Here is a 22,785-nt window from a genome sequence, read left to right on the forward strand (position 1 = left end):
TAGAGGTAAGTGATATTAATAGTCTAATTGTAGCAATTCTTGCTACTGGAGTATAGGTATCAAAGTAATCAATACCTTGTCTTTGTGTAAAACCTTTTGCTACCAACCTTGCTTTAAATTTATCAATGGTTCCATCGACCTTCATTTTCTTTTTGAAGATCCATTTACAACCTATTGGTTTGGAACCTGGTGGAAGATCAACTAAGATCCAAGTTTGATTTCCCATTATTGAATCCATCTCATCATTTATTGCTTCTTTCCAAAAAGCAGAGTCTTGAGATTTCACTGCCTCTTCAAATGTAATAGGATCAGATTCGGTATTATAACAATAAGGTATCTTATTGCATATACTTTCACATTTTCCTTCTACAAGAAACATAATGAAATCTGATCCAAAATCTTTTACCTTTTTAATCCTCTTACTTATTCTTAATTCTTGAGAAGATTCATCATTATTATCAATTTGTTTCAATGGAATCTCATTCTCATTTGAAGAATGAATCAATTGTTGTGGTTGTAATTGTCTTGATATAGAATTAAATCTATTTTCATCAAAATAGCATCTCTTGATTCAATAACAGATTAATTGAAATTGAATCATTTGGTTCAATTACCATGAACATATATGCCTTGCTATTATGTGCATAACCTATAAATATGCATTCAATTCCTCTTTCACCTAACTTTTTACGTTTAGGTGTTGGAACTTTTACAATAGCTCTACAACCCCAAACCTTCAAATAATTAAGGTTTGGTTTCCTTTTCTTCCATTGTTCATAGGGGGTTATTTTAGTTTCCTTATTAGGAACTCTATTCAATATGTGACAAGTCGTTAGAACAGCTTCTCCCAAAAAACCTTATCCAAGACTTGAATATGATAACATTGAATTTACCATTTCGCTTAAGACTCTATTTTTCTTTCACTACACCATTTCAGTTAATAATGAAACTTGATGGACAATTCAAAGTGAGTTCAAAATAACTTGGATTATAGTATTCTCCACCTCTATCCGATCTTAAGCACTTGATAAATGATTCACATCAAGTTCAACTTCGATTTATAAACTTTAACTTTATCAAGCGCTTCATCTTTTGAATGCAATAAATATACATAACAATATCTAGAACAATCATCAATAAAAGTAACAAAATATTTCTTTCCACCTAATGTAGGAGTATTATGCAAGTCACGTAAATCACTATCAAATCAAGCAATTTTGTTTTCCTTTTAACCTTAGGGAAAGGATTTCTTGTAATTTTAGTCAACATACTGTATTGCATTTTCAATATTATTATTAAAAACAGAATTAAATCTAATTTATACATGTCATTCAATTTTCTATAATTCAAATGACCTAATCTATAATGCCACAAACAAAATGATTCAACCATATAAGCGAAATAGTATTTTTATTCTTATTAATAATATTAAGTTTGAACATGCTTTCATACATATACCCTTTTCCCACAAAAATTCCCCCTTAGACAAAATAAACTTATCTGCCTCAAAAACAAGTTTGAAACCAAACTTATTCAACAGACTTCCAGACACTAAATTTTTCCTAACTTCTGGTACATAATATACATCATTTAAGGTTAAAACCTTTCCGTAAGTGAATTATAGTTCAATGCACCCTTTGCCTTTAATTGTTGCGGTGGAAGAATTTTCCATGTACAAGACATTGTCATTTTCACATTGTGTGAACTTTGTGAACATGCTTTTGTCTTTGCACACATGTTTGGTTGCTCTGGTATCAATCCACCATGTATTATCATCTTGTGCCATATTAATTTCAGATATCATTGCAACGAACTTTTCGTTATTATCAGCCTTAGAAGATGATTTCTTTTTTAAAAATCGACATTCATTCTTGAAATGTCCCGGCCTTCCACAATGATAGCATGAGCCCTTTTGTTTCTTTTTGAACTTAGGTGCTCTATCAGCCTGATTGAACTTTCTTTTGAATGGTTTAGTAGTTTGTACTTCCTCCGTAACATGTACTTTGGCATTTTCAGAATTTAGGTTCTGATCTTGTTTTCGATACTCTTCTTCAATACGAAGATGATTTGCCAAAGCCTCAAGAGATATTTCCTCTTTCTTATGTTTTAGACTTCTTTAAAGTCTTTCCAAGATGGAGGAAGTTTGTCTATTATAGAGGATACCACAATCATTTCATCCATTTTCATATCATATTGCTTAAATTGATTCAAAGATCTTCTAAATATCACGAAATTGTTCCATAATGAGCGACCATCAACCATTTGATAATTATTGAAACGACCGACAAGAAATTTCTTACTTGTAACATCTTCGGTCATGTATCTTGCCTCCAATTTGTCCCATAATTCTTTAGCGGTGACGTCGTTTTGGTAGGTGTCGAACAAACCATCGATAAACCATTCAATATGTGGCCCATGCACATGTAATCAAGATTGTCCCATTTTGTCTTTCTCGGGTTGCGAATGATTCGTTTTCATTCTCTTCGGTCTTGGAGTATCAAAACATAAGCAATCTTCAAAGTTGATAACAAAAGTGCATCTTTTTCTGCCATCTTCGAAAATTGCCACAATCAAAACGATCAAGTTTAACAAAGTTGGAAGCCAACTCCCTTAGTGTTCCACTTTCATGTGTTGTGGTAGTCATCATAAAATAACCTTAAAATTGTTATTACAAAACTCCGGTAAGGAAAATCTCAAACACACGATCGAACTCGAAAAGAAAAGAAGAAATAGGACAAGGCTCCAAGGCGTGTATCAAGCCACTATCTTTAAGGTTATATTCGCCCCACTTATCTTGATGTGCAAATGAGTTCCAAGCAAATTAACCTCGAGGATACAATGAAGCCAATGACTATTTATGTTTTGCATCGATTTGAGAATAGTCCACTATGCATCGAGTAATGTGTAACAAAAACTCAATTTCTACAAAGGATTTCTGCAGTAATACTTTATAGAATAATCTAATAATATTAGAAAATGAAGGAAGAGAAGAAATAATATTAGAATTTGTTGATATATTTCCAAATGAAAACCCATTCCTATTTATAGGAATTTTCTTGTCTCTTCATAGAGACATCTTTCAATAGGTGTCTTTATGAATAAATATATAATAATAATTATTCATTTAATTTTGTAACTATTCAAATAATATTTTTGAATAATTATAATTCTTTTTTAAAAAATCAAATGATATAACTTTTGACCAAAGACCAAAAGATTTATCTTTTGATTAATTACACCCATTCATTTATAGTTATTGGAATACTATAAATATTTGAAAATGTTCCAACAGTAAGTACTTAATACTATAAAAAAATTAGTCCTAAATGGTCCAAAACGGCGAGCAAAAATTGGTAAAAAAATCAAGCATCCACCAAACTAGATAGGACGATGACAATACCATCTCTAAAACATGTATAAGTAAGACTAAAAAATGTAGTATAAGAGTAGACAAAAACTTTTAAAAGTAAAGACCTATTAAATAAAAAAAAATCAAACAAAAAACATATAAAACTTAAAACAAATTTTTTATTATTCCAAAATATATTCAAAATAAAAACAAATTAAAAGACGGGCATAATATTACCTACATTCCAGGAGAAACTATTACTACTCAATAGAGTGTTAACACAATTTTATATCATTTACAGTTGAAGGTCATTATTTTGTTTAAAATGCATTTTATCGTGTACATTTTCACTATAAGTGAGTGTGGTATCTAATCTGCTATTGAAGTGTACTAAGTGAGAGCTGAACCCATACAAATTGTATAACCTCGAGGTTGTACTTTTACTTCAGAAAATAATTTCTAGAAAATACTTTATTTTTTAGATTTTTTTTGTTGTTTAACAGATTTTTAAAAATATTTTACAAAATTGTTTTCAATGAAATAAACATATATTTGAAATTTTATTATCTTTTCATTGTTTAATTGGGTTTATTTTATACTTATAAATTTATATTTTACATTGTTTTTGCATATATTAAAAATATTTCATTAAATTTAGGTTATTACAACATCGTCTTTTAGTTACTTGACTACCAAATAAATATCTTTTGTTTAAAATGTGACATCAACAAAATTGACAAAAAATTTAATAATGCCAACAAATTGAAATTGGACTAGATTTTCAAATCGAAAAGTAGAAGAACTAAATTCTTAAAAATAAAAGTACAATGACTAAATTAAAATTTGTGAAGAGTACATAGATTTATCACATATTTTAACTTTTATACTACTAAATATTTATTATTAATATATTTATAATTGTAGTAAATATATATTATTAAAATATTAATATTAAATATTTTCAACAATGGATGAAGAATATTATTTAAAGTTAATATTTTTAAAATTTATTATTAAAATGAAATTGAAATATTAAATAATAAATTATATTAATAAGTTATTATATGATTAAATATAAATAATTAAATATGTATATTTAATAATATTAAAAATATAATATTTTATATTAATATTTTAATAATTTTAAATAAATAAAATTTATTTTTATATAATAATATTAAGGTTGATTTAGATTAACTTTTATATAAAAAATTACCTATAAATGAGCTCTTTTCGGAAGATAACGACGCTTTTTGAGTGAGTAAATCATTTTACGAATAAAATGATATTTTACGTTAATCTATAAATTATTTTTCGTTGACTAAATTATTTTCTGTAAAACAAACAAGAGAAAATGTTTTTCGTAAAATTTTTACACGTAAATAAACGGACATTACGATTTAGATTGAGAAATTTATATACGAGATTCAATTTTTCGTTTAAATTATGATCAAATTGTACAGATTATCTTGCGTCTTCTCTCTTAAATTTGTTGATTGTCATATTTAAAACTTGTTTGTTGAGTACATTTTATTTATTTCACTTATAGTAAATACAATAATCATTGAGTTAATCTCATATACTCAACTTTTATACTTACAAACCCAAATAATAAATGTGGAATCACAATTAATAGAAGTACAAAAATTGAAAATAAAAATATCTTTAAATCTAAAATAGAATAAATCTTGACAATATTTAGATTAAAGCTCAAAATAATTTAAGAAAGAAATTCACATATAATTATTACACGTGATAAAATTCCAACCTCAATCAAACCATCTAATTTTTAGTCCCAAAGTTATCTAATGTAAACAATTTTAATTTATTATTTACTCAATATTTGACCTTAATAATGGGGATTCTTTACACAAACCCTTTCAACATTTTCAATCACTTTTAGTAGTGAGAACTTATATAAAATTTAAATTACTAATAAATCCTTTAAAATTGTAAATTATTTTTCGTGTAAAAAACTGTAAATATCTTCTTCCTAATCCAACCAATAACAGTGAGTAGTATCTACATGACTATTAATATAAAATCACTCATAAACCTCATAAAATTTGAAATTTGAAATTTTAATTATTTGAAGCATTAAAAGCCGTTGGACTTGGACCCTACCCATGGGACCAGTAGTATTAACGTTGCTTTCTGCCGTTCATAGCGGTGGCCTGGCCCCTTCCCTCCCCATAGCAATACAAAACTTTTCTCGACATTAAAAGATGAACAAAATAAAGACGGAAGACAAAGAGGATAGTGTTATTAAAATTTGGACAACAATCACCAACGGCAGCAACTCGTTTAAAAGACCAACTACCTACACAAAGCTTTGATCAAAACAAATTCCCACCTTATTCTTTATAAATCATCTAAAATGATAAATCAACTCAATTAAATCTGTAAAAAGTTAGGAAAATCTATTCTCATAGGTATTGTGTGACCTGACAAAAGTATTGGCACCGAGTTAATTCAAGTTCGGAGATGCGTATCCATACGGGTTCTTGCTGGCCCAGTTCCATTGATCCCTGCACATCTCCTCGATGCCGTATTTTGCCCTGAAATCACAACAGATAAAACCAAGGATTAGCTTTAGCACAATGTATGAAGTTCAGCTTAAAGCTTTTGCATGAATGGGGATGCTCTTACTTCCAATTCAATTCATGCTCTGCCTTCTTCGTTGAAGCATAAACAGTTTCGACATCACCGGGTCGACGTCCCGCCATCACCAAAGGAATTTTCTGATGCAAATGATGAATTTGGCATGTTAGCTGAATACCACCACTGACAAAATAAGCAGAGCTCGAAAACGAAACATGGAAACAATACCTTTCCGGATGCCTTCTCGAATGCAGCAACCATCTCCAAAACCGATGTTCCCTTTCCGGTACCTAAATTGTAGACCTCGCATCCTGTAATATCATAGCTAATTACAATCAATTACCGAACATATGACTCAACTCTGCTACTACAAAACCAAATACTCTGAAGCATTTAATCAAGTCAAGACACACAGCCTTTCATAGAATACAATTGAATTCAAAGTGAAACGAAAAGGAAGAACAATCCGCCGAGTTTAACGGAACAAAGAATGCAAATTTACCTATTTTTGGATCAGATAGTTTACGTAATGCAGCAATGTGGCCGTCTGCTAAATCAACGATGTGAATGTAGTCACGTACCTGAAAGTAGACAGAGTAATGGAGACCTTGAAGTGAAATTTACAATAAATAGACGTTGAAGTTTCAAAACCAAATCCATAGATGCCTGGGTTTCCGGTGCAAAGGAGGGGATAAGAATAAAAGGAATGACTTACTGGAACCGGAAAAAACTTACCCCTGTACCGTCCTTTGTCGAGTAATTGTTTCCAAACACTGTCAATGCCGGTTGCCTCCCAATAGCAACTTGTTGCACGAAAGGCATGAGATTGTTCGGAGTGCCCCGGGGATCCTCACCTATGTAGCCACTAGGATGTGCACCAACCGGATTAAAATATCTTAGAAGTATGATCTTCCATTCAGAATCAGAACGACGGAGATCTTGACAGATCTCTTCTATGAAAAGCTGAAAGACCAACAACATCCGATATGATTAGCTGACGCTATGGGAGAAGATGTTAATTGACAAATTCCTAGGTACTCATAAGAATTGCATACTCTCGCATACCATACCTTGGTTCGTCCATACGGATTGGCTGCGGCCAAAGGGAACTCCTCGGTACATGGAACCTCCTTTGGCCAGCCATAAACGGTAGCCGATGACGAAAACACGAGCTGCAATGCACCAAGTTAGAAGACTAATCGAGTTCTAAAGCTCAAAATCACTGTCTGATTAGTAACAATATCAAATTATCAAGCATAAGAAAGGGAGTGAGACATGCATTTTTACATCCGTGTGCAGCCATTGTTTCCAATAGTGTGATCGTCCCGATGAGATTGTTGTCGTAATAGAGCAACGGTTTGTGTACACTTTCACCGACTGCTTTTAGTCCGGCGAAGTGAATCACAGCATCAAACCTATGACATAATTATGTAACAGCGTTAGCTGTCTAGAAAGAGAAAACAGAAAAAAAATGATAACCGAATATCGATCCAAATCGTACTTTGTCACAGCAAAAACTTCTTCGAGTGCCTGTCTATCCCGAAGATCCACCTGCAGTTGAAAACAGATGTTCCAGCATTAGGAACATCACAGATTTATGTTCATAAGAACTCAAGAGCACATATTTAAACAACATTGTTACAATAATCCCAGAGCACAGATGAAATTTGATTATTGGCAAATCAGACAAATTCCGATCAACATTTGATTTTCAAGATGCAAATCTCCAATGATAAACACCACACTTCATTTAATACTTGCATTTTATGTTCGAGACATTCATTTATCAGTATGAATATAAAATATAATCTTCCACACATTTTTCAACAAATAGTTTTAAAAATGAAATTAAATGTATACAACCACGTCTAATATTTAGACTCAAGCCAGAATAACAAATAAATAAAAGTTAGAGATTAATTGACAAATTAAGGTAATTATAAATAATATGTCATACATCAAATCAGTCTCCCCATTCATTGATTTAGTAATGATACAATCAATTTTGAACAAAATGTAAAATTGCAAAGGGTGTAAGGTTAAATGTTAAAAAAAAAAACTGTACTAAAAAGTAATAAATGTTAAAAAAATCAAAGTTAAGGCGCAATTTTTAGTCGAAACTGTAAAAAAATACTCATAAGGTAATTAAAGGGAAAAAAAATGAAACAGGCTTTCTCAGCAAGAATTAAGGAATCTTCACCTAGCAAGACAGTAGGAACTCTGTGTAATCATTACCTCACCAAAATTGTTCACTTCGAACAATAAAAAGCTCTACTTTTACCACGTGCATTTCAATTTTCACGCAATCTCTGATCAAAGTAATATAAATTTTTTTGTCTAAAAAAGTTATATAAATTAACACCATAGTCCAATGCAAAGAAAACAAGAAACATTTATAAAAAAGTTAAATTATTTATCAGTAAAATTTAAAACTATAGAAAATCTCGTTAAAGAAAAAAGAAACTAAACAGTGAAAACTCATTTATTATTCGCAAATATTTCAAAAAAACAAAAAACCTCTACAAAAGTTCCCAGAACATATCACCGAATTTCACAACACATGTTGCCAGCTATAGCAATTCAATCATCAAATAAGCATTAAATTTAACAATTTAAAATCAATTAGGGTCCAAAATAGCCGTAAAAACAAAAGAAAAATACATACATACATACATAAACAGTCTCTCATCAGAGTAAACAGAATATTTTCAATTTTTTAATTAAAAACGAAAGAAAAAAACTAGAAAACGGTGAGTTAACTGTTGAAGGAACCTTGTGAAAAGAAAGGCTTTTGGCGAGTTCACCGGCGAGCTCTTCGACTCTTTCGATAGCAACGTCGGAGGAATTGTCCAGATTATCAACGACCACCACTCTGTAACCGTCTAACAGCAACTGAAACACCGTGTGGCTCCCAATATAACCTGCTCCGCCGGTCACCAGAACGTTCTTCGACATATCGATCCAATCAAACCAAACAACAGAGCAGACCAGAGAATAGCAAAGCAAAGTAAAGCAGAAAGAATAAGAAGTTAAGATAAGAGAGTTTTAGCGTTGTAGAAAAGTGTTCTCTTTTGAATCAAATCAGAGCAAGGAACGGTGGAATTTATATTGAGACGGAGAAGAATTTAGAAGAATAAATTTAAGGAGATACAAAAATAAAGAGAAAGATTTTGTTGAAGTATTGAATGTGAGAGAAAGGGAGTTGAGAGGATCGGCCACGTGGAGAGATTTTGTATAGTTTCCAATTTCGGGAAGTCCCCAGTGGCGGGTTCCGATGTGTTTGGACCAAACTAACCCTTCTCGTACTTTGTTTTTGTCGTGTTAGGAAAGGGACATTCTCGGTGTTTTTGTACTTTTCTTTAATTATTTTACATCAATTAGAGTTTTAATATATTTAAGAATTTTATTTAAATGAAATTAATTGATATATTTTTATTATTTATTATATACACAATTATTTTTTATTAATATTTTTTTACTTTGGAAATTAATTTTTTGTATAAATTATTATCGTGCGATTTTTAAAACAGGATTTAATTTGACACTTAAAAACAATGGTTATATGATTTATTTTTAAATTTCGGTGATTTTCTTCTTCTTTTTTCTTACTATAAATTAAAATTTGTGTAAAGTTGCAGAAAGAAAGTGTATTTTCATTATGGAAATTAAAAGGGTTGAATGAAAATCGGGAAACAAAAATCAGTAGGAAGAGAATCAAGAAATAAATAAATTAATAAATAACCAAAGAATTTATAAATTACTATAATTAAAATGTCATTTTGAAATTAATATATGTGGACTTTCCATTGCCATCCCCACTACTCACAATCTGTGGGAGGAACATCATGCCTCGAAAAGCAGCCACTAACAATAAGGCCCTTTTTTTAAATAATTTAATTTAATTTAATTCTTTTTACAAAATTAAATTCATATATCAGAGTCAATCATAACAGTCCTAAAATACTGATTAATTAGTTAAATTCGAATTAATAAATCAATTTTACGGTAAAACTTAAATTCCATAATGATTATTTTGCCCTCCAATTTTTAAAAATGATTATTTTAATATTTTATTTGATTTCTTTTTACATCTTAAATTTATATTTTCTATCAAATTATCCTAAAATGGTTGCTAGCATGTCATATACATGTATTGCCACGTGAATAACGTGTCAACATTTAATTAAATTTTAAAATTTTAAAATTATTTTTGTTTTTAAAATAATTTTAATCATTTTAATTTTAAAAATATTTTATAATTTATATGAACTTTTAAATTTTTAAAAAAGTGATTAAATATTGACATGTCATCCACGTGATAATCCACATGTATGCATCATTAGTAATATTAAAAAGTTAACTTTTTCAGTCATTGTAGATGATTGAACAAAAAATACAAGTCAAGAGCTAAAAGAGGTAAAATATTAAATAGAAGGCTAAAATAATGTTTTTATAAAGTCGGAGGGCAAAAAGAAATTATACCAATTTAAATTTAATATCTCAAATGTCCAAATCTTCCTTTTACCATTGGGATTAAATATTATATTTAATGTTAAATCTATATTATTATTTAAATATTTGGTTGAACTGATTTCACCTATCAATTAAGTTTTAACTCAATTGTAGAAAGGCAAAAATAATATATTTTTTATAAAGAAGTGATTTTATTACAATTATATTTATTTCTTTTGACATTTTTATATTTAATCAATAAAAATCATTTTATATTAAACTTTCAATCAGTAAAAATATTTTATAGTCGAATATTTACATCATATGTGTGCTATGATGTAGTATTTTGATAAATAATTCTTGGTAAGTGTTCAATAGAGAATAGAATCTTTGGGAAAAGAAAAAGGGGAATTTTAGCTGCCATATGAAAAAGAATGATTTGCTTTCTTTGAATCACGTAAATTTGATGGAAATTTTTATAGCAGGGAATAAATTCTATGGGGGTAAAGTCCATATTTCCAAAATTAAGAATCTTTATGATTTTATAACTACCGGCGGAGTGTGAAATTCTTTTACGAGTAAAAATATAAATTTTTTTTATCTTAATATAACTTTTAAAAGGTTATTTTTTTTGAGATTAAAATGTAAATTTATTATTATTAATTTAAAATTTTCTTATTTTTGGTCTCTACCGCGCTCCGCAACTGCTTATAACATCTTTTATTGTTTTAATAAATGACAGAAATGGTGAAATTTAAGCAAGTCCTGCATAGAAGGACCATAAAAGGTGGCGTATTTTTATTCTCGTCTCTGTTAAATAAGGAAAAAGTTAGCCTTCAAAATGAGTAAAAGTACATTGAAAAAACAAAAGAATATAATCAAAAGCATTGTGTAATATGCTTAAAATATATGTAAATACATAAATGGTTAGATCCGTACATTAACCTTACCGTAACACAGAAAAAGAAAATGAAGAAGCTTAGACTTGAAGGAGAAATAATGTAATAAAATAAGATGAGTACATGAAGATGCATGTTACCTTTATATAATATTCTCACTTTTTACATGCGTAAGCTACTGCATTTGCATGCGAACCTCTTCTCTTCCTTTTTCTTTTTCATTCCATGCACCAAAAGAGGAAGAAGATTAAGTGAGAAAGAAACTTGAATTTGGACAAATTTTCTCAATTTTATTCATTACTTGGATTTTATTAAGATGTGAAAATACGACATTCTAAAATTATAAGTCATCACTTATAAACTAAAAAATTCTAAAACTATAATTTCTAGTACAGTTTTCACGTTATGACATGACACAAATAACATAATGTAACATTATCACACTTTAACAAAATTCAAATTTTATGAATAGAACGACCGCATTGGGAAAAATTGTTAAGTTTCAAAATTAATGTAGTAAAAAAAGTTATGTAAAATTTTTAGGGTAAACTACCTAATTGATCACCCAACTTTAGGGCATTTTCATTTTAGTCACCCAACCATTAAATCTTTAACGGCAGTTAACTTGTACACACCACATCATGTTCACAAATATATTTTTTCAATATTGATTAGGTAAAAAAAAATTAAGAATTAAAGTGAAAAAAACGGTAGAAACTAAAATAATGCTTTAAAATTTGTCAAATTGTATTTGTTAACCCCTTGCCAAAAGTTCTAAATTTCTTTTTTTTCAATATTGAAATTTTAAATTTCAAAATATCAAAATCATTAAAATAAGTTATTGAAATTTTTTATCCCTTGATAGTGTCAACTAATTTATTTCGCAATATTGAAATTAATTAATTTAGTCTCCTTTTAAATCTTAAAATTTCATTTTATGTTTCCAAATTAAAATCAACTCAAATAAATCGTCTTTCATAATTGTACATGAAACCCAAATTTCTTTTGATGATATGATATTGAGTCTTCCATGCCAAGCCAATTCCAGAATTTTTCATCACTTTTTTACCCAAACGAAGAACAAGCAATTAATTTAATTAATTGCAACAGTTATTAAATATGAGCTATCGAGTTGATTTCATTAAGAATAATATGGAAACGTAAAATAAAATTTTAAAATTTAGAAGGAGATTAATTTTATTAATTACAATATTACAATAACAAATCGATTAACACTATCAAGGAATAATTTTTTAACTATTTATTTAATTTATTTTTATGTACTCAGGGAATTTTTCCCAAAATTTCAAAAATTTTCTTAGAAGCAAGGGACACATGCTCGTGTGGCTCACACGGCCAGGAGACACGCCCGTGTCTTAGGCCGTGTGGGCATTTGATATGAGGCATACGGTCGTGTCCCAACCCGTGTTTATGACCCAACTTCCACTTGATTATGGTGTCAATTCTTTTATTAATTTCTCATCCTTCTTGCAACTTACTCCCCACAACTATGAATTATATATTTTAAATAACCTCTTAGGTTTAATTTTTTTAGGGTTAATTAGTACTTAAATTTGAAATTTAAACACAATAAAAATGTGATGATGTGACACTGTCAACTAATAATATTGTTTTATATGATAACAATAAATTGTAGTACATAGGAAATATTAATAAAAAGTTTATAAATTAAATAAAAATTACAATAAAGATATAAAAGCTATTTGATGTTGAGGACTAAATGAATCCAAACCTTCATTTGAAAAGTGTTTTTCTAATAAATTAATTTTTTATAATTTCAAAATAACAATATACTGTTTTGTTAATAGCTTGAAAATTTTCTGTTTTCAATTCCAAGTTGTGAATGTTCATATATAATTTTTATCCCGGTTTTTTGTTTAATTCCTTGAGATTTTATCCCTCTGCCTAGGTTCATGTGAAAATACTTACCATCGCTCATATGAGAAAATTCATAGGTGGCAAAACAAAAAACTTTTAAGTTCTCATGCTCCTAACTTTTGGCAGACATATCGTACAAAATCATCATATAAATTCGGCATATATCGATCGGGATAGTAATTTGAAGTTGGATGGTACTGTCAGGGTGAAGACAATATATGAATTCCAACAAAACTTAGCACCTTGCAGCTAGCACCCAAGCTCTACAAATTACAAATTACAAATAAAGGGTTCCCCAATGGATTTCTCATTTAACTAAAACACCATTATGTAACAAATCCAATGGTAAATTGCTAGCAAGTGAAATATAGCTACCATACAACATCCCTCCTAGTTTCAGTTGAACATACTGAATTCCCACATTTCCCGACATATAAAAGAAAAACAGTCTTGACTGACAAGTTGATAGCGCAAGTCAAAGAAAACAAGATGCAGCCATCCTTTGGTTTACAATATCCCCATTGGCATGCAGACATGAAAAGAGAAAACCAAGGGCAACAAACAACCTATCATATAACACTCGTAGTATCTCATATATCAGTTGCCAAAACGGCCTCTTCCCCAGGGCATTCTTTGTCGGCCACGGCCATTAGGTTGTACACCATTGTTCTGATGTGACAATACCCTCAATCGCTCTTCCTTCATATTGGCAAAGAGGGAATCCAATGTTTTAGGCCTTTGTTTTGTTACTATGTTCTCTTGTTGGTCTTGCTGTAGTTGTTGTTGCTGCTGCCGCTGTGGCTACAGAAAAGGGAAATTGCTCACTTAGCATTAATACAAGTGATCCGAGAAATTCATATAAATGACGATTTAGACATACATAAGACAATTCCAATCCGATTGGGAATCATAAACTATTAAATTGCAAAGTTAAAAAGCCAATAAATCTATAGAATCTACGTTCCATTCCAGAAAAAAGCATTATTTACAATCCACCACCTGCCTATAACCAATCATATGAACTTCTGGAGAGAAATGAGTACCTTTGCAGTAAAACCGCCATTTGTAGCCCTCCTTTGGACAGGTGGTGCTCCAACCCTACACCGAGAAGCAAAAACCATGAATGGATAAGAAAAACATTATAAAACAATACAGAGGTAAGTCCAGGGAGGAACTATGCTTTCACCCAACATGCCGGCAGCCATCAACAAAAAGTTGAGAATTGGGAATCTTACCAGCATAGGAAGACTATTTATTTCCAGTAAACAGAAAGACAAAACAAACAATCTGTACTACTCCCTTTATTTTCCGCAAAACTTTTTCAATTTCAAAACATGATCATGCACCTAAACCCCACTCTGGACATTCATTGCAATCAACGGAGAGTAAAGCTTCACAAGTAGTAGCAGAACTAGGGGGAAACCACATCAGTGAATTTACCATGATCCAGACAAGCAGCAACAACAATTGGGGCAAACTCCTAAACCCCACCTTTTGAAGAAAATCAACACCACTTGAGAAAAGGTAGGCATAACAGAAGTCAAATTTACATCAAGACAACTAGATAAAATCAGCATAAACTTTCAATATTTCCCAACCCAGTATTCTTCCGGCTTCATATCTCTAGCTCAGATATCAATATGGCACCATCAGCAACAATCTATTCCTCAGCAAAAATATTCGTTTTAAATGGTGTATAATGGTGTCAACCAACCACTGTTCTTAAAAGAACATAAAACCCAACCATGGATTTAGCAGGTAGGAGAAACCATAGAAAAGATGAAAAGGATGAAGCATCAACAGTGGACTGGAAAATGAGTTTAGAACAAGGGCTTTTACATAAACCACAAGCTTGGCATTTAGATAAACCACAAGCTTTCCCATCTAGTTAAAACTAGTGTAAATTGAAGGATATGCGACCTCCAATGACAAACCATCAAAGAATCTGAAGCAGCCAAAACTACTTGAAAAAGGAAATCAAAATTAATGGTTGACCCTGCTGATGGAACTACAAAACCCATTAGTATGAGCACAAACTACCCCATTAACACTTCTAGACATGTCAACAGTTCGTCAAATCATGTAAAAGCCAACTACAAGAATTATTTTTTGAATCTACACATTCATCTCTTGCACAGCTCATCAAAACTTGGTATCATGTATTTTTCTAGATCAATCTTCTTCAAACATTATAACCACATTCAACACTCGTTACTCAATGCTTCAACATCCCCACCCAAAAGGCAATACCAATTCCGAAATAGGCACCAATTAATCTGAGGACCTTGCACGATATAGATACAAAGCTTATGCTACTGGCATACTACTTTTGAGTAGTGCAAACAAAGAATAGCCAAACACTTCAATTAATCCCACATTTGCCTTTTCCACAAGAAATGTGATCAAATATTAGGTGTTCCACATAACATGCAACTTGAAATAAGTTAACCAGGAACACATTCCAGAGGTCATCAATATTGTAGAAGATCCATAATTTACCTGAAATGACTCAATTATAAGAATCCACCATTAGGAGGCAGTAATTATGTTTTAATTTTAAACACGACTATTAAAGCTAAAAGAAAACATAGTTACTTTATAAAGCAACTATATAAACTATTTGACATCCATATACCTTGGTTTGTTCAAATTAGCCACCCTCCTACTATTAAATGCTCTATTGCGAAATGGAGCAACTGCAGCTCTACGTGCAGCCTCAGCCACAAAAGGAAACCGGTTCCCCTGGAAATTAGACCTTCTTTGAGCTAGAACCCCCTGATTAACATGCAAGGAGCAGAATCGAAAAAAAAAAAAAGTGTCCAAGTCATCATATGCATCAAGTAGACATGAAAATTTATCAGCAAGAGCAGTAAAAATTGCACACCTGTCTAACAGAAGCCCGCGAGTCCATGTACTGTCGTACCTTCAAGGCCTTATCTTTAGCAGCATTACTCACAGGTCTCTGGATTTTATTCTGATAGTAAAGGGAAGAACAGATTAGAATATCAACTTAAGCATGGTCAACTATAAAAACGTGTTTTCTAGATTAAGAAAATTCTTACCGGTATCCTTGGCTGCTTCTTAGATTTATTTGAAGTATTTTTTGACATTTTAATGATATCATCTAAGTCCATAGAAAACGCAAACTGATCACAAACATGTTCAACCCCGAAGACAATAAATTCGAAAAGGCATAAACTGCTAAAAGCTCACCCAATGTCATGTCCATTTTCTTTTCTGTGAGGGCGATTGCTTCACTCGTAAGAGGTTTAGCCGCCATCTGGAAAAGAAAACAGAATTAACCCACAGCAATTTATGGCGATATTTAGAAATAAAAGCAAAATAAAGTCAACATTTATTTTAAAAAAAAAACAGCTCAACCTCAAGGGACGAAACACACAAACATGATAAACAATCTCCACGAGAGAATTTTATACACGTACGTGGTATTGAGTAAGTTATATTTAAGAAAACCCTAAAATTTTTGGGATTTCTTCAAACGCAGCAAAAGAATCTTCCATCTAAATCAGGAAAAAAAATGGGAAAAGAAAAACTCAACAAACAAACAGTACAGCAACCGATTTGCAGATGATATGCGATGGATTCAATAAAGAAATAAAAGGACTTGAAGAGAGAAACTTACCGATTAAGAAAAGAGAGAATTAGCAACGATCTACGATAAGAAAAGCGAAACGAATTCGAGACTTGGTTGAAGCTGGAGATAGGGTTAGGGTTTTTCGAAATCACTTTGTTGAAATCGGGAAATTGAAGAAGGGTATATCAATGCTTTGGATGCTTCGAGATCACGCAATAACGGAAAGGAGTAGACGGATAAGAAGAGAACGGGTGCTTATATAGGGCCGCATAGGTTGGCGGATTTCAAGTTCGATCATTGATCGTTTAATATAATTAGATTTAAAGTCCGTCTTTAATTAGGGACCACGATATTTAAAAGTTAAAACCCCCAAGTACAGCTCAGCATTCCGAAGTCAAGATGGTTTTCAGCTATTTGACGGATATGAATCCGCCACGTAGGAGATCACTGCGTTGGTTTTGTAGAAAAGTCAAATATTATACGTGGCATGTTGTTATTGGTTTATTCACATAGGATTCCTGAACCCTTTTGTTATTCAGATTTTATTTTTATTTCAGAATTTAATTTTTCTGACTTTTATTGTAGTCCTATAACAAAAAGTTTTACAATAATATTAATGATTAAATTTGTATTTTTAAATTTAATTAATAAAAAGATTAAATTCCAAAATATAAAAAGTACGTGACATTTAAACCAATATAAGAAATCTATAATCTTATAAATTTAGAAAAACTTTTAAATGAATGAGAGTATTTATTATTTATATATTATTAAATTGATATTAAAATAATTTATTAATATATTAATAATGATAAAATCTTACCATTATTCTAAAATAACTCATATTTAATATATTTTATTTGAAAGTAATCTAAAAGATAATAATTATAAGAGGATTATTAGTATATTAAAAAATAATAAAATTATTCTTATATTCAAACTCAAAGCGTTAAACAAAAACAATTTTTGCATATAATATAACATTATATTATAATTTAAACCATTAAATTTTATTAATAAAGTAATATGCTATTATTTTTCTGTGTTAATGGAGGAATTGAACTCTACAATTTCAAGCTGAAGCTTCAAATTCATGGCCTGTGGATCCAAAACACTTTCATTTTTTTCATTACTTTTGAAGTGTTATTTTATTTTTTAAATTAATCGAATTTTAGTATAAATTAGATCAATCCTTATTTAATGAGTAAATATATTCTTGAGATTGTAAAATATATATTTAATAAATTAAAATAAACATGTTTCATAGTAATAAACCAGATAATATTAATAATGCTATTATAAATTTTAAAATAAACATGTTTCATCATTTCCAAGATGAATTTAACTTAATTTGTATATTTTTACATTAGATTTATTAGCTTTTAATTATTATTGATAATTTTTATCAAAGGCACAAATAAAAAGTTTGAAATTAACATAAAAATTAAACTCGTTCTTTACTAAATAAACAAGTTTAAAAATAAATTTGATTAGTTTAATTTTTATGTCGGTTGAGTTTTAATTAGCTTAGTATGGGTATTTTTATCAATGCAAGATGACTTGAGTTCGAATGCATCTCAAATCAAGTTTGCTTTAACTTGAGCTTTGTTTCGAGTCAATAAACTTAAACTTGACTCTATTTATTTAACCCTTAAATACAAAACTAGTAGGAAAATTATAAAATAATAATTTATTTAGCTTTCCACTTTTATAAAAAAAGTTATTTTAACATTTTATTTAATTAATTTTTGTTTGTTATCGAGTTAATGTTTGTTATCGAGTTCACGTAAATCACTACATGGATGCCACGTTAGCCATTAATTAATTTTAAAATTAAAAAATATAAAAATATTTAAAATGTATAAAAACATAAAAATTAAAAATTAATTAATTACTAACATAACATACAAGTGACCATGTCAATAAAAATAAAAGAGATGAAAATTAAATAGAAGGTTAAAATTATTATTTTTTTAAGTTAAAGGTGAAATAAATCCTTATACTATTTAAAAAGTTTTAAAATAATATTTAAAAGTAAAATATAAGTACAGAACTGTGAAAGAGATTCTTGCTTTAGAAAATTCATCAAGTTTGGCATCAGATTATAAACTCTTCTTATTCTAGAAATTATGCCTCAGCCCCACCTGGGACAAAAAGTTTGTGCAACAAATGAAAAGGAAAAAGTGCTTCATCAATTGCCTTCATAGATCCATTTCTCTGCGTTGCTTTTATAGCTAACCAGTTCTTGTGGCTTGAACCATAAGTTGATTTCATCCTTGGCAGTCTCAGGACCATCACTCCCATGAATTATATTTCTGCATTGTAAAATAAAACCCCATATTTTACATCTATTTTAAAACTAATATACTTCAACAATAGTTGGTCTTATACCTTCCCACAACCACTGCTAGGTCACCTCTGATGGTTCCAGGCTCCGATTTCTGAGGATCGGTTGCTCCGATGAGTTTTCGGCCATACTTTATGACTCCCTCTCCTTCCCAGACCTGGTTTATGGGAGATTAATTCAGCCATGTTGGGAACAAATACGATGAGAAGATAAGATTTGTAGTTCATCATTTTACCATAGCAACCACAGGGCCTGAGCTGAGGAATGCACAGAGGCCATTGAAGAAGGGTCTGTCTTTCAAGTCATGGTAATGTTTCTGGGCAAATTCCTTTGAAGGAACCAAGATCTTGATAGCCACAAGCTTGAAACCTTTGCGCTCAAAACGAGATATGATTTCTGCAATCTGGTAAATATACAGATGCTTTTAGCTCAGCTATCTGTCATATTTCAATCCACCATAAAATTACATGAAACAGCTATAAACTTGACAAGAAGAGAAAATCACACTGTTCAGCTATGTTGCTTTGAGTGTTTTTTTTATAGTATTTTTGTTTCATATATTTTCTGATATGGCCTTTTAAGGACCTTCCAAATAAATGGAAGAACTTGTAAAAATTTTTATACAGATGTCAAGTTTATTTTTATTCTAAGATATACGCAACAAGAATATGACCTTAAAATATCCTTGAGGTTCATATAGGACGTAAGAATATGATCTTCAAAAATTCTTCAAGTATATATATAAATATTTGGAAAAGAAAAACTCAGAACATATCCATGTGGGACACATATTGAAACCTAAGCCAATGCGACTTAGTTTCAATCTATTGCTAAAAATATTCGGAAGTCTTAGATAAGTTTAAGTTGATGATAATACAGATCAGAAGAATCTTACAAGCCCTCTTTGTACTCCATCAGGCTTGATAGCAATGAAAGTGCGCTCCATCTGAATGACAAAAAATGGAATGAAAAATATAGAAGAAATGAATAGCATTATCACATAGAGTAATAGCTATAAAATCGAATGTGTAATGGTACCTGTGCAGCATGAGCTTCTTGGTCCTGAACCATGTAAGCTACAAAGAGAGAATCAAAACATTCAGTTCAGAGTTTTTGCCCTTTTTTTTCTTTTTGTGGGGGAGAGGGGGGGGGGGAATGGAGGGATGATTCATCTACAGAGATTTAAGTATCTAAACCTGCCACTGGAAGAGCAAACATTCCTGAAAGCCATCCTCTTGATGCATTGGCTGAACCACCATTTCCATAAGCTGAAGCTAAAAGAGGCACCTTACTGTTAAGTGAAACTGCAGTTGCTGCAGCTACTGCCCGCCCTTCTGCTGACGATAACATAAAAGTTAGATACCTTAAAACAAAATGTTTTCACATTTCATGTAATAGAAATTACAAGCATATACATGTACGGATGAATGTTTAGTAGACAAACACAGGTAGTGTTTTTCTTTTAAAAAAATCCAATAGTGCAATCTATCTTAGAGTCGAATTGGTCAGACCCCAAATGGAGAAAACACTCTCATAGCATTTATTTTTTCATTCCCAATACTTAAAACTGATATCTTGCCTAAAAGACACATAGCTCGTTACTGCTCGACCCGACAAAAGTTGGTAGTTATATATAGGTTTTTAACACATGAAACTTGTACATTCTTTCCTTTCTTTCTCACTAGATCAAAGAATGCACAATGTAGCAGCTTAGGTCAATTCTGAGAGGAAAAACATGTTTCCTCAAGATCGGCATATGTTTTAAGTGTTTGATCAGACACTCCACTTGAATATAACATTACAAGCAAACCCGAAATTTAACAAATGTACTTCAAAACCTATGAGAGAACATCATTTTAACTGTATGAATCATGAAATGCAAGAAAGTATAAATAATGAATAATATTGAAACCAATAATACAATAGATATAGGTTTGGTAAGGGGGTCATTTGATAGAGCAAACTTTTCAAATCAGTAAAACTTACATCTAAGACTAAGATGAAGGAGGCTTTAAAAACATGAAAAGTGGAACAGATATTTTTTTTTCCTTCCTTTCTCTCTTCTCTCAGGAAATGGGTGGAAAGCAAATCTGTTAGGGGGACACAAAAAGTGACATTCCTCTTTTTGAAGGTCTACATCAAGTACCGAACTACTCATTGGGGTGAGTGTAGACATCAATTATAATATACACTGCACAAGAATATATATAATTTTTAACTTTTCATATATTTAGTTATTGAAAGCTCACATTCCAATTAGTAAAAATATCATAATGTCTTTGTATTTACTTTATTTATTAAAAGAATAAGTAAATTAGTCTCGCATTTTACTTTTTTACTCAAAATAAGTAAATTAGTCATTGTATATTAGATTAAAAAGTAATCTGGTTATTATGTTAAAAATATATCCATTTCCACTATTGAAAATTGGTCCTTTTACATTATAATAAGGTACATGTGATACATCACGTGTAATTCTCTGTTATTCCGTCGGATATGTCAATTTTAACAATAAAGATAGATAAATTTTTAATAAAAAGACTAATTTGTACTTTGATCTAACCTATAGGAACTAATTTATTAATTTTTTGAGTAAATGGACAAAATGTAATCTAACTCCTAATACTTTTACCTACTATATAATTTTTTAAAGTATATAAAAAATATTCATCCATTTTCTGATTTGAATCTACTTTTGTAAGGATTTGTATGAATATGATTTTGAAGGTCGATAGATCGTAAAACTAAAAACTTGATCATAAAATTTTTAAAATTTTCATTTTAATTATCCTTAAATCTTTTATAAATTCTGTTAAACTTTAAAAAATTTAAAAGTATAATTAAACCTATCAAAATTTTAAATTTTTTATTAAACCATCAAAACTTAAATCCCAATATTAACCACTGTGCACAGAGATGAAATAGCATCTTCCACTTCCGTCCAAACAAGATAGAAAGATTAAACAATATTTTTAAAATTTTAATGCAATGAAACAGAATACTCAAATGAAATTATCATCTTATTTCGACACTTGATAAACAATCAGAGTTCAAAATGACTCGGACGATTGATCTAAAACTAGTAATAAGAATCAGAGATTAACATAACAAAATGAAAAAAAAAGTACTTTCAACATTTAATCAAACACGAAATATGATCTTTTAAAATGATAATAATATTAAAAAACCACACATTTTGCTTTATCAGGAAACATATTCATCAAGAGATAAATTCACAGATCAGACATCGCTGATCTCCCCAAAAAAAAAAAATGCAGAAAAAAGGCGTTACTAAAACGATAAGATGAAGAAATCACCGGAGAAAAAGCGAGAGGTCTTCGAAGCTGAAAGGAGTGATCGGACGACTCTAGAAGCAGATTTGTAAATATGAGAGCTCATTTTTTGTTGTTGTTGTTCTGTTTTTTGGGAGGATTGATTTGGTATAAACAAGCCGAGAGCTGATGAAGTGTTTGTTTACGGAAGTGATAACTAAATTTAGATATTTTGACTGGATTATATATTTATATTATAATATCTTTAATTATTTTCTAGAATAAATTTCGGTTCTGATATCTTACCAAAAACTTGTTGATGCTTAAAATGTAGATTCCAGCATACTTATTTAAACCTTTTTACCCATCTA

At 30.2% G+C, this 22,785-nt stretch overlaps 3 protein-coding genes across 4 annotated transcripts; all 3 read right to left on the bottom strand.

The window, feature by feature from the left end:
- Positions 1–5,592: 5,592 nt before the first annotated feature.
- Positions 5,593–9,126, bottom strand: LOC105800211 (UDP-glucose 4-epimerase GEPI48). Its single transcript, XM_012631197.2, has 9 exons — positions 8,723–9,126; positions 7,452–7,501; positions 7,230–7,365; positions 7,021–7,122; positions 6,686–6,913; positions 6,453–6,531; positions 6,179–6,261; positions 5,999–6,090; positions 5,593–5,907 (listed from the first exon to the last, which is right to left on the bottom strand). The coding sequence occupies exons 1-9, from the start codon at positions 8,903–8,905 to the stop codon at positions 5,817–5,819; spliced, it is 1,044 nt and encodes a 347-aa protein (XP_012486651.1). The 5' UTR covers positions 8,906–9,126; the 3' UTR covers positions 5,593–5,816.
- Positions 9,127–13,477: 4,351 nt separating this feature from the next.
- Positions 13,478–17,035, bottom strand: LOC105800219 (hypothetical protein). 2 transcript variants are annotated; one of them, XM_052620541.1, is made up of 8 exons: positions 16,844–17,035; positions 16,644–16,721; positions 16,414–16,480; positions 16,263–16,324; positions 16,085–16,174; positions 15,836–15,975; positions 14,244–14,298; positions 13,478–14,001 (listed from the first exon to the last, which is right to left on the bottom strand). In XM_052620541.1, the coding sequence occupies exons 3-8, from the start codon at positions 16,478–16,480 to the stop codon at positions 13,798–13,800; spliced, it is 618 nt and encodes a 205-aa protein (XP_052476501.1). In that variant the 5' UTR covers positions 16,644–16,721; positions 16,844–17,035; the 3' UTR covers positions 13,478–13,797. The 2 variants fall into 2 exon arrangements, with proteins under 2 accessions (XP_052476501.1, XP_012486662.1); XM_012631208.2 differs by lacking the exon at positions 16,644–16,721.
- Positions 17,036–18,860: 1,825 nt separating this feature from the next.
- On the bottom strand, positions 18,861–22,573 carry LOC105800218 (nucleoside diphosphate kinase 3). The gene is made up of 7 exons (XM_012631207.2): positions 22,460–22,573; positions 20,339–20,476; positions 20,181–20,218; positions 20,038–20,088; positions 19,378–19,545; positions 19,187–19,299; positions 18,861–19,110 (listed from the first exon to the last, which is right to left on the bottom strand). Exons 1-7 carry the CDS (start codon positions 22,539–22,541, stop codon positions 18,987–18,989), a joined length of 714 nt encoding a protein of 237 aa, XP_012486661.1. The 5' UTR covers positions 22,542–22,573; the 3' UTR covers positions 18,861–18,986.
- Positions 22,574–22,785: the final 212 nt, after the last annotated feature.

The sequence above is a fragment of the Gossypium raimondii genome, chromosome 9 (genome assembly GCF_025698545.1).
Source record: "Gossypium raimondii isolate GPD5lz chromosome 9, ASM2569854v1, whole genome shotgun sequence".
In the NCBI taxonomy this organism is placed as follows: domain Eukaryota; kingdom Viridiplantae; phylum Streptophyta; class Magnoliopsida; order Malvales; family Malvaceae; genus Gossypium; species Gossypium raimondii.

Bases quoted from the DNA above. Each gene is read 5' to 3' on its own strand.
- LOC105800218 (XM_012631207.2), bottom strand. From the start codon at position 22,541: ATGAGCTCTCATATTTACAAATCTGCTTCTAGAGTCGTCCGATCACTC. The intron at 20,089-20,180 runs GTACCATTACAC...TTTGTCATTCAG, and splicing joins AAGAAGCTCATGCTGCACAG to ATGGAGCGCACTTTCATTGC. The intron at 19,300-19,377 runs GTAAAATGATGA...CCCATAAACCAG, and splicing joins CAGGCCCTGTGGTTGCTATG to GTCTGGGAAGGAGAGGGAGT.
- LOC105800219 (XM_012631208.2), bottom strand. From the start codon at position 16,480: ATGGCGGCTAAACCTCTTACGAGTGAAGCAATCGCCCTCACAGAAAAG. The intron at 16,175-16,262 runs GTAAGAATTTTC...CTTTACTATCAG, and splicing joins AGAAGCAGCCAAGGATACCG to AATAAAATCCAGAGACCTGT. The intron at 15,976-16,084 runs GTGTGCAATTTT...CATGTTAATCAG, and splicing joins CGCGGGCTTCTGTTAGACAG to GGGGTTCTAGCTCAAAGAAG.
- LOC105800211 (XM_012631197.2), bottom strand. From the start codon at position 8,905: ATGTCGAAGAACGTTCTGGTGACCGGCGGAGCAGGTTATATTGGGAGC. The intron at 7,366-7,451 runs GTACGATTTGGA...ATTATGTCATAG, and splicing joins GAAGTTTTTGCTGTGACAAA to GTTTGATGCTGTGATTCACT. The intron at 6,532-6,685 runs GTAAGTTTTTTC...GTCTACTTTCAG, and splicing joins CGACAAAGGACGGTACAGGG to GTACGTGACTACATTCACAT.